General features: G+C 31.9%; 1 protein-coding gene across 26 annotated transcripts in view; it reads left to right on the forward strand.

Moving 5' to 3' along the window:
• Positions 1 to 12077, forward strand: part of FIP1L1 (factor interacting with PAPOLA and CPSF1) — a 71981-nt gene that overhangs the window by 6657 nt on the left and 53247 nt on the right. For 15 of the 26 annotated variants that reach the window (XM_039845220.1, XM_039845209.1, XM_039845222.1 and 12 more), the window contains 3 exons: positions 4544 to 4608; positions 5159 to 5266; positions 5662 to 5792. In XM_039845220.1, coding sequence (XP_039701154.1) covers positions 4544 to 4608; positions 5159 to 5266; positions 5662 to 5792 — 304 coding nt within the window. Of the gene's footprint in view, positions 1 to 4543; positions 4609 to 5158; positions 5267 to 5661; positions 5793 to 6085; positions 6155 to 12077 lie in introns of all 26 variants that reach the window. The other 11 variants (XM_039845211.1, XM_039845203.1, XM_039845213.1 and 8 more) reach the window with 1 other exon arrangement.

A 12077-nucleotide genomic window follows, 5' to 3' on the forward strand; every position in this document is an offset into this window, starting at 1 on the left:
TTTTAACTGTGTGGCTATGTATGTTGACTAAACTTATTGTAATCACTTTGCAATTTAAGCATATATCAAATCATTATGTTGCACACCTACAATTAATACAGTTTTATATGTCAGTTATATCATGATAAAAAGAGAATTCACCATGAAAATATTTCTTAAAGATAATTAGGTAAAATTATTTGAAAGCAGTTTTTTGATTTCTGAAATTAAAATGTTTTTATAAATGAATTGAGTACAATAAATACAATAAATTAGAAAACTTTAAATTGCTGTTTACATCTGTATTTTTCTTTGATTTTATTACTTGTTCAAACCTGAGTTTAGGTTTTTAATATTTTGACCAATAAAAAGTATCAAAAGTATTTCTTTTTGCTTTTCATTATGTGTGTTTCAAGTTGTTAATTATTCTGTAGACTTTTTAGGCCAGTACATTGTCTCATGTTTTATAGACGGTAAAACTGAATCAAGTAAATGAACTGTCATTGACTCACAGAGCACATAAACAATCCTATGGAAATATTGGAAGGGAATATATTAAAGTACAGATGGTGATTTTGTTATGGTGTTAGAATAAGAGTCAGTGTTTTTTCTGTGTTTTTAAGATTGGGTGTATAATGTACTTGTGCATTGGGAACATAAGTAAATTTTTTATTAATTGTAGTGTATAGTTTATTAAGCAGCCTTATCTCGAATCAACCAATATATACATAAGTACTTTTGAATATTTTTTTAGTAGAGCTGTTTTTAAAAAGTTATTTCAGGAAATTTAAAGGTAATTCAGTTATTGTTATAGTCAGTTTCGCATTATAATAATGACTGCCTGTGTAATTTTAAAACCCTAGCAACTTTTTAGAAAGCAGAGTTGAAAGGAGACTAATCATGTTAGAAGTAGATAACACTTGATATTTTCCTCATCTCCTTTAAGTAATTAGTGTTGGGCTTATAATATAATGCTGGTAGGCTTTTATGCTAATAGGCCTTTACTATCTGCATTATACAAAAGGAACACTGTAATATAACACTATAATAATCATTGCATATTTAGTAAATACTATTATAAAATTATTTGTATTTGTAAGTGTAGAATAATGAAAGTAAATTTCTTTTATTAATATGACCAATTTTTTGGTATAAATCGCATGTAAATACTAAACACACATAGACTCTCACAGTACTTTTTCTGAACTTATTTCTTATAGCAATTTCCAGTTTCATGAAATTAGTTGTTTGTACATGTTTATCATGTTTAGACTCTAAATTCCTTAAGAGTAGAAACCATGGTTTATGAATTTTCCTATTCCTTATATTGCCTTACGTATAGTAACTATTCAGTAGATGTTTGTTGACTAAATAGACTGCATGTTAAAAATGTAATTGTCTTCGAATGTTTTTTCCTCAACATTTGATTATGAAAATTTTCAAATACAAAAAAGTGGAAGAATTGAATTGATGCATGTACCTATGTTATACAATTTACATTTTGCTATGTTTCCTTTATCCATACCTTCACCCATTCACCAGTCCATTTTTTAATTTTTAAATACATTTTGAAGTAAGTTACAGATCTTTCTGAAGGATATAAGGTTTTTTAAACTTGAAATCTCAAAATACATTTATTGAAAACTGAAAGCCAGTGAGAAAAATAAAATTTGGTAAAATTTGTTTTGCGCACACTGTTTTCACAAGCACATTTAAATTGAAAATTGTGTTCAACGTACAAAACTAAACTAGTTTATTAGTTGTTAGTACACAATAGCATTTTTTTGTAACATTCTTTTTACAAAGTTCATTTAAATAAGGTATGAAGAAAAGCATATCAGGGTAGCAATATTTTATTGCGTTTAGAGAAAAGATTTGTAGTTGCAGCTGTGAGATTCATCTGTTCATTCAGCAAAGACTTTTTAAAGACAGTTTGTTTGGCACTGCCCTAATTAATGATGGGAATATGAAAAATAATAGTCCTTATTTTCCAAAATAGTGAGGAAGATGGACATGTGAGCAAATAGTTTCAGTGCAGTGTTAAGTGCTAGAGTAGAAACCTGTACAAAGTATTTTGAAAGCTTTGACAGAGTTGCTAAAAGCCTACAAGTGTTGAAGAGAAGATCTTAGAGAAGGTAATATTTAAATTTGCATAATTCTTTACAGGGAAGGAAGAGGACTGATGATTTAGGCAGATGATACTACTTAGGTGTTACGGAAGCAGAGCTTAAAGGAACCATATGGCTGGAGGATAAGGTAGATAAGAAAGGATGGTTGAAACTACTTAAGGAGTTAGGATGTTTTACTATGTCATTATGGAACCTTTGAAGGTTTTTAGGCGAGTCAGATTATTTGAAAAATAACTAGCAACAGTAGTTGAGATGGACTAGATACAAATTAGTTATTAGATTTGAAGTGATTATCCACATGAGATAATTCAGACTAAGCCGGCAGCAGTAGTATAGGTATGGATGGGAAAACAAGTATATTTGAGTACTAGAAATAACATGGGTAACTAGTTGTGGATGAAAAAGGGAAATAAAGGACTCAATGATGTAGATGTTTCTAGAGCAGTTAATTGACTACATAACAGTGTATTACCATGTATGGGTAATGTCAGAGGAGCAGAATAAAATAAAAATTTTTTTCATGCATTTATTTTAAAGTTCTTTTAGACACAAGTATGTAAGATCTAGCACCTAGAGAAGCCTGAGACCTCGTGGAGGTCTAGAGGATGATATCAGAATTGCTTAAATGCAATTTTCCTTTTATCTGAGCTTTTTTTTCACACATGGAATACAAAGGCTTTAAAAAGAAAAGGCAGATCAGGGAAAGGGAAGTAGCTGGATGGGAAGCAAAGAAGTTCATTTATTGAACTTATGGCTAAGCCTTTTTATAAATACTGTTTTGTTTTATCCTTTAGCAATTCTGTAATAGGATCATTTAGAGATAGTTCTTGATTTTTGTATATTTAATTTTAATTTGTAATTTCAAGGGGAGAGATCGGGGAGATCACTTACTCTGCTATGCTTCTGACATCACTCTTACATTTAACTTTCAAACAGTTAAAACTTTTGTACATCTTATATAGTTACCCCAAAGGTGCTTTTGCTCTGCTAAATTTAGATTGTTGAAATGTAAGCATCTTAGGGCAGGAACCACATTTGTCTAGCTCCTCATTTTCTCTCCTTAGTCTAGAACTATATATGATGTATTGTTGGTGCTCAGGTGTTTATTAAATGAATTTTTCAATGAGATGATTAAACATTTCAAGTTGGTAATAATAGTACTGCTTGACAGTAACAGTTTAATTTGGGCTACTTCATAGTTGTTGCATTTATAGCAGTGGAACTTTATACAATTATTTGAATGATTTATTGCATTTATCCTTGTTTTTTAAGCAGAAAACAAAAATGGTAATTCTAACATAAGTGAAAGGTAACCTAGGTCTTATAAATTTATTACATTGGACACCAAAATATGGAAATTATTAGGCAGACCAAAAGCAGTGAATCTTCACAAGTTCAGTTAGCTAAAATTGTTAGGGTAAAGAACCAAATTAAATAACATAATGTGGAAATATATCATTGAAAACACTCTACAACTTGAGGTCTTCCTAATATCTTTTTGCTTTGTGGAAATTGAATCTTCTTACCTACTCCCCTCTGTCCCCTTCTTCCTAACCTCACCAGTAATGTATGAGTATTTTGGTTAATATATTTGATTTTGTACCCATATATAAGAAAACAGAAAGTAGGGAACTGGATGTAAACTCTTATATAACGGAAAATTTATATAAGGCTTAGGCGGGGTCTTAAGTGACTTGCTAACAATTAGTAATTAACAAAACTTGTATTTGAACCTGAATCTGCCTGACTCTGTAGATTTTTTATCCCCCTCTATCACATGTATATTATGCTACATGAAAAAAGATGCAGCTCAATAATTTTTTAAATGTATACATTCATGTAACCACCACCCAGATTAAGATATGGAACATTACTAGCACTCAAGCAACTTCTCTTTTGTTTTCTATCATTAACTACCAACCACCACCAAATATTGTTCTGTTTTCACTCTAGATTTATTTTGAATGTCATGAATTTTATGAACATATGTACTCCATGGTATTTGAAAGAGGATTTATCAACAATATCAAATGCAGGAAGGATTAAAAGGAGGTCACTGGATTTGATAACAAGGTGGAGAAATTTCATTTTTGCAGGATTGCTGTATATGTTGAATAACTAGGAAGTGAGAAAATGAAGACAAAAGCATGTAGACAGTTCTTCCCTTCCCAGCTGAATTTTCTGTGATATGTATTACAGTGGGTTATTGAGTTAGTGGCAGGTAGGTTTTTGAGATGGAAAACAAGTTACACTTTTAAAAAGTATTTGTTTTTATCTTTATTGAGCAAGTGACAGACATAAAATTAGTTAAAAACATTTTTGAAACTGTGAGTCAGTGTCAGTTTATCCAGTTACTAGTAGGTGTGTAATTTGTACACATCGAACATGTTGCTAATTTTGTTTACTTTCTCAGGATAATTTTTATTTGTTTTTAGGAGTTATGGTACAGCACCTGTAAATCTTAACATCAAGACAGGAGGAAGGGTTTATGGAACTACAGGTAAAACTTATTTGCTGCTGCATCAATAGGAAAATAATGCATATAGCTGAATGAGTCATAAACAGATTGTAATAGATGTTACAACTCAATTAAAAATATTAGTTTTGACCATATATCACAGAGGTGGGCAAACTTTCTGTAAAGGGCTAGATAATATTTTAGGCTGCGTAGGCCACATAGGGTTCCTATTGTGTTTTTTTGTTTGTTTGTTTTATAACCCTTTAAAAGGTAAAAATCTTTCTCAGTTCAAAGACTGTACAAAAAAGTGATTTAAAACATGGAAGTTAGCAACTTTCTATTGATACAGGAATCCCTTATTATAAAAAGCAAGTCCCTAATCTCTATTCATTTTATCTTATAGCTACACCATACAGTTTGACTTCACCTTTTATTTATAGCAAGCATTACTCAAATGCTTTGTTTGGAACCTTTGCCATATTTAGTGCTAGCAATATTAAAAGGTGTCATTGTTTTATGTGTGTCTGTAGTGTCTCTCAGTTTCTTGCTCATTAATATAGCTCCTTCACCATTTTGTTATTTTATAAAATAGGAACGAAAGTCAAAGGAGTAGACCTTGATGCACCTGGAAGCATTAATGGAGTTCCACTCTTGGAGGTAGATTTGGATTCTTTTGAAGATAAACCATGGCGTAAACCTGGTAAGATTATTTTATGTTATAGTAGTTTCAAATATTTTTGGTATAAATAGTCATTAGAAAAGTATTTTTTGGTATCAATTTAGAATATTTTTTAATGTCATTTTGTAGTCTTAAGCACATGAGAGTAATAATGACCTATTTTGTTAAATCTGGTGGCCTAACATATAAGTAGGGTTGCATACTGTTTTATTATACTGCATTTCTAAAGGAAGTAATTTTCATCAAAAATTTTTATAGTTCTGTTATTTTATGCTGGTAATTAGGAGAACTGGTAAACTTAAAGAATAAGAATAATAGAACTCTAAATTTATGTTTTCAATTTTATTATATTTTATGTAAAATATATAAAAATAGAGTTGAAATATTTGTAGACTAAAAATGTATTCTATCTTTAGGTGCCGATCTTTCTGATTATTTTAATTATGGGTTTAATGAAGATACCTGGAAGGCGTACTGTGAAAAACAAAAGAGGATACGAATGGGACTTGAAGTTATACCAGTTACCTCTACTACAAATAAAATTACGGTAATTAGTAAATGTTCCAAAATACCCCAGCCTTTTCTACTGTCCCAGTTTTTTTTTTCCCAAATAAATCGTTTTTTCCCTATAAAGGTGGCTAAACACTATATGATAGTTTAAAAATTCCATTCTTTTTTACCATGTTTGTTTTTTCCCCTTCCCTGTCAGAGTTTAATATTAATAATTTTTTGATGTTCTTAGTTTCAAGTTACAGACTAGCTACAGCTAGTTTATCTTTATGTGGCCTATCAATTAAAAATTATGTGGTATCTTAATGGGGAATATGTTATTTAACTTAGGCCGAAGACTGTACTATGGAAGTTACACCAGGTGCAGAGATCCAAGATGGCAGATTCAATCTTTTTAAGGTGAATTTTAGTAAATTATCCTTGGTTGCTCTCATTTTTTGTTCTTGAGTCTGCTCCCATACCACTACTCAAGGGATGAGATTAAAATGGAAATAGCTACCTTTTTCTAAACCGTCAGCTTCCTGGTGACTTACAGATTTGCTGATTATTATTTTATCTCTACTTTTGCAAATATGTGAATTCGTAGCCTGTTATACTAACAAATGCCAAGTGAAACTGGTCTTGCTACATGTTGTGATTTTGAGTCATAGTATATATTTATTTGTAGGATATGAAATTTCATGCCAACAGGCCAAGCTCTCATTGTAGGTCATGCTCTAATCTTTATTGGAATTGGAGACTTATTTTTCCTAATTTTCTTTTTTAAAATGGTAAGGAATTGGTTTATTATCTGTGGCACCGAAATTATTGGTATAGTTTAAGATATCTCAAGAATTATCAGTTTTCTTTGAGAGTCCCTAAGAAAGACTCAACAAAGTAGGATAAAGCCATTGATTTTTTTTAAACGAATACTTAAAAGGAGAAGGTATAGTGAGGAATTTGCAGGTTGGTACTACCACTTGGGTATAAAGTGTGACTTTGGCTTCTCTATTCCCTATGATCAAAAACCTAGTCCAAAGAATAATATGTTTTCATAACTACTGCAATGCACAGCAACCTCCTTGAAACCCAACTGTATATTCTTCTTTCGTTACCTTATTCTTGATTTTCGTGTTGAATGACATTGGCATGAAAACTGGGAGTGGCTTTTAGATTGGCTTGTATACTCAGGGAACTTGTGTGGTCAGGAACTTTTCTGTGCCCATTTTGGGACTGCAGCCCTGTCCACCAAAATACTGCCTTATGCAATGCATGTGCTATATCTGCAGATGTGGCCGCTCTGCTGGACACAGTTCTGTATAGAGAATTTAATTTTAATTTACATCCTCCTTTGGGTAAGTATTTGGTTCTTGTTCTGCTGTAACTATTCTAAAAATGCAAGATGATGCCTGTTCTATTTTAAATGGTCATCAGGTTCTTTTTGGTGATAATCTACTTATTTAGGCATTGAATATATTATACATGATTACAATGAATAGACAGAAAAGTCGATGATGAAATAGTTCATTTGCAGTGGTGCTTTGTATTTTCTTCTAAGAAATGAGAATTTGCTTTGTAAACTTCCAGCTTCTGTATACTTTGTCTTTTTTGCAGTACACTTCTAAAAATAAAAAAACTCCTAGGGGCTGGTCTCTTACTGAGGGTAGCCATTGTGAATGAGGTTTTTTTAATATATGTACTCTGTATTGAAAAATTATTTTTGAAGTTTCTTTTGGTTACATGAGAGGTGGTCATTGTTCCATTTTGATTTATTTGATTCTGAATAAATAAGGACTTGGATTTGATGGGTATAGTCTAATGGTTTTTCTTGCCTTGATAACGTGGTTAAATATTACTCATCTGTTATAAGTAGAGTGTGTATTTTAATATGTGCGGCTCACATTTTTTCTTTATATTGTGGTGTACAGGGTATATTTTATTGATGATGCTCAAAATATGTGTGGGAGCATTAGATATTTTTAGGATCCAATTTGATTTCCTTTGAATTTCAGAAAAGGTTTACTTTATATTTAAGAAATATCCTTGTTCAGATTTCTGTGGGACTATTATTATTCTTTGAAGTATTAGTTGTATTTTACTATGTATTCTGCAACTCTGGAGAATACAAACAAATTAGATATAATTGGTATCCCAGTTATGCAGAGGTAAATTTCTTAGGTATTAAGTGCCAAAATGCATATTTTAGAATGCTGTAGAAATTGGAAAAATAAGAAATTACTTTGGGATTAGAAATTACAATGGGTGCTATATACAGGTTCTTATATTGTTTTTTAAAGTCTAAAGTGAGCTTCAGTAGTAGAGAAGTATATGCATTTTAATCAGTCTTGAGAGTGTGAAGAAAAAGTGTTGTAGATTGAGGAAATAGCTTGGACAAAGAAACTAATGTTTTAATTGTGCAAAAGTTGAGAAGATTATTTAAGAAATTAGCCTTATTGAATCAGAGAATTCTTTTTGGAAAGGAGTGTAAGAGAGACGACTTTGTAGGACGTCATTCAATTCTAGAAAGCCTTGAATCAAGGAGTATGAGTTGGAGGCGTTACTGCCTATTTGTGAGCAGGAGTGTGATTTATAAGTTAACACTGTTTGGGCCGTAGTGTATGGTGTATGGTAACCAATTTGAACTTGAATTATTAGGATTGGCGAGAAAGAAGGAAAAAACCTTCCCCAATTTTCTTGTTATAACTGAGCATTTCCATTGTGCCCAGCATTGTATTAAATGCTGTAGTAAGGGTTTCTGTATTTAAAGAGCTTATGATCTGAATGACATGTGTATATAAACTGACCAGGGTATATTGTGATGAATGTTGATGGTATTGAAAAAGTGCTGTAGAGAGTTCAGTAGAGAAAGTGGGTTATCCTATACTGCACAGTCTAGAAGAATCCATATGGGAGGTGAAAACTGAAAGATAAGCATTTTCATTAGTAGGAGAGAGGAAAGTATAGAACACCGTTGTCAGAGAGAGCGATATGAGCAAAACCTAATAGCATGAACGGAGAGTTGGGGCGGACGAAATACTATATGAGAGAAGCCTGGAAATGGTAGAAATGGGGCCATGATGAGAAAGACCTTAATCTTAAACTAGCCTGTAGACATGTGTGTTGGCAATAGAAAGCCATTTGAAAGTTCTTGAGTAGGAGAATAGCATGAGCAAATCTGATTTTTAGAAAAAGAACTGGCACCAGGTTAAGCTATAAAATCTAAGGGGGAGAAAAGAGACCACATTGGAAGCTATGGGAACCAAAAGAAGGACCTGAACTTATGCTGCTTAATGGACAAAGGAATGGATTTAAGAATTGTAATTTAAGTACTTTTCTTGTCTACTGCAAAGATTTCTTTTTTAATCTTTAGGTGAAAGACAAGCAACCTGACAGCCTTTTTAAAATAACTTTTTTTTTTACTTTTCATTGAGTAAATTTTCAAACATACTAACAAGTAGAATTGTACAAATCAACCTCCATGTGTTTATTATAGTGCCTCAATGATTATCAGCATGTTGACATTCTGAAAACCTTTTATATACCGCAGTATAAATAAGATTTTGGGGTTTTTTTGGGGGTGGTTAGTGAAATGGAAGGAGATGAAGTTTAATAATAAATATAAAAGTCACTCAATTGGGTCCAAAAACAGTTGTGTAATAATTTGGGGTGAGGGGCAAGAGAGGAATTACTAGTGAGAATGAATGGGTGACATATATATGTAAGAAAAACTGACCACAACCTTCTCTTAAAATATTTTTATGTCCATTTGTGCACACACATGTGCACACATGCATAGATGATTTGTTCCTTCTGTGAAAGTATGTATTTATCACCAGTGTTTTCAAATTTCACAACTGTCTTGGTCTGTTGTCATTCATTGTACCAAGCATTCATTTGTACCGTCTTAATCTGGAAGCACTTCTGGGATATTCTATTATTTTTTAACTTTTCTTCTGCTTTTGTTTTCTGAATTTCTATTCAAATGTTAGACCTCTCATGCTGGTCCTTTAATTTTATTGTCTTCTCTCTTACGTTCCATTCCGTATCTTTGTCTTCTGTTCTCTGGGAGATTTCTTCACCCTTTCAACCCTTCTATTCATTATTTCATTTCTGCTGTTATTTTTTTAATAGCCAAGAAGATTTTTCTTCAATATTTAACTGTAGCATCCTGTTCTTGCTCATGCATGCAGTGATACAGTATTTATTACCCCTTCTCTCTCTCAAAAGATGTTAATATTAATAAGTTGTTTGTTTCTGTTAGATTTTCTTCTCCTGCAGTCTGCAGTCTGCAGTCTATTTTCTTCAAGTTGATGTATTAAGTTTGTTGTTTTTGGCTTCTGACTTTGACTCTTCTCATATTTATTCATCCTTGGCCATTCACTCATGAGAGAGTAGGCCACCAAAAAGGTGATTGGAAGCGCATATGAATAGAACTTGCTGACTGTAGACTTTACTGTGGGGCTAGGATTTTCCACAGTCCTTGATCTCAGTATCTTTAGGTTGTTTTAACTTTTTTTTTCCTTTGTTGTGGTAATCGGATTTTTTCAGAGAAGGCAGTCCAGTATTCTACCTACAGTATTTATACTTGGCTGATTCACATGTTGTCAATTCCTGAATCTTCTGGGATCTTTCCATGAAAATCAGTTGTCTTTGCTTTCTCAATGCTGATTTAGGATTCAGGTTTCTTTGGTCTGCCCAGTCAATTACTATTTTTTCATCTGTTTGTTTCAAAGTCTTAAATTTTGTTGCTTTTCCAGTCTTTTTGTTCTTCTGGGTTAAAACAAAATTATAATAATTTATGTGGTTTTCTACTTTTCCTTTTTTCACCTTAACATTATGGGGTAATGTTTTAATAGGTTATTACAAGTTTTTTTTTTGATAAATAACACTAAAGTGTTGTGTAATCCATTATTTGGGTATGTCACAATTTACTTATCAAATATCTTTTTAGGTATTATTTTGTTTATAATGTTAAAATTTTATAAATAATGTTATGAGAGGCAGCTGAAGGAAATTTTACAAAATAATTTGTTTTGGTACAGTGGTAGCATAATTTGGGTAAATATTTAGATTCTCAAGGATACAGACTTCAGTCAGCTTTTGTTTGGATATATAAGATTGGACATGAATTTGTTTGTAAAAAAATCAGTCATGGTGTCTTAACAGTCATTTCTTGAAGTATGTGAAAAAAATAGTCTCAGTATGTTCTGAAGAGTGTGTAATCCTTAGTACGACATCTGAAGACAAGTGGATAATGATAATGCAGATTGATTAGGGGAGTTGCTAAAATGGTGAGGATTTTGAGAATTGTTTAATATAAAGAGTATATTATAAAAAATTAAGGAGAAAAGAAAAACTTAAGAAACACAAGCAATTTTTACATGTTTTAAAATGTACCTTGTCTTCCTGACACCTTTTCTCACTTATCTTTCATCTATACTCTTTTCCCTCTATTTTTTTCCTTTTCTCTTTCTCTCCTGCCTTCCCCCTTTCCAATTTTTAATTGAGCCTTGACTGTGCCAGGAAGTGTTTCAGGTTGGTTTGGGAGGGGAGGTGAGTATTACAGACATATATAGACTCTGTGGTCTTAGAGTTTATCTAACTTAATGGGAAAGATAGATATTAATTAGATAATCATGCAAAAATTTTATAGTTATAAACTGCGTTTTATGAAAACTTTTGAAGAAGTGACATTTAAGCTGAGTCCTAAAGTTGATCAAATAACAAAAATAACAAATATATATTGAGCACTTAATGCATGCCAGGCACTATTTTTATGTACTTGGGATACAGGTTTGAACTGAACACCATCCATGTTTTCAAAAGATTCTTTTACAGTGGCAGCAAACAGATAATAAACATACAATAATAAATACGGTAATTTCAGATAATGATATTAGTGAGAAATTCTGTGAAGAAAATACAAAATGATAATATGATAGAGTTTGTTTGGGAGTGGTCAGAGAAGTCCACTCCAAGGAGACATTTGAACAATATTGAATGATTAGAAAGCAGTACCCACAAGAAGATCTGGGGAGAGAATATACCAAGCAGAAGGAACATCTAGTTAGGAGGGCAAAAGCCTTCATGAAGGAAGAACTTATATATTATTTTATTATATTATATTATATTATATTTATTATATTATGTTATATTATATTATATTAATCTTAATATATAAGAAAAAAGGCCACTGTGACTGGGCATAGTAGAGATAAATTGGGGAGAGTAGAGGAAAACAAGATCTGAGCGCTTTGCAGGACTTTATAAGAAGTTTAGCTTTTATTCTGTTTGCATTAGGAAGCTATTAAAGATTTTTGGGCAGGGGAATGATGTGTGTTAA

The sequence above is a fragment of the Pteropus medius genome, unplaced genomic scaffold (assembly GCF_902729225.1).
Source record: "Pteropus medius unplaced genomic scaffold, Ma_sr-lr_union100, whole genome shotgun sequence".
In the NCBI taxonomy this organism is placed as follows: Eukaryota; Metazoa; Chordata; class Mammalia; order Chiroptera; family Pteropodidae; genus Pteropus; species Pteropus medius.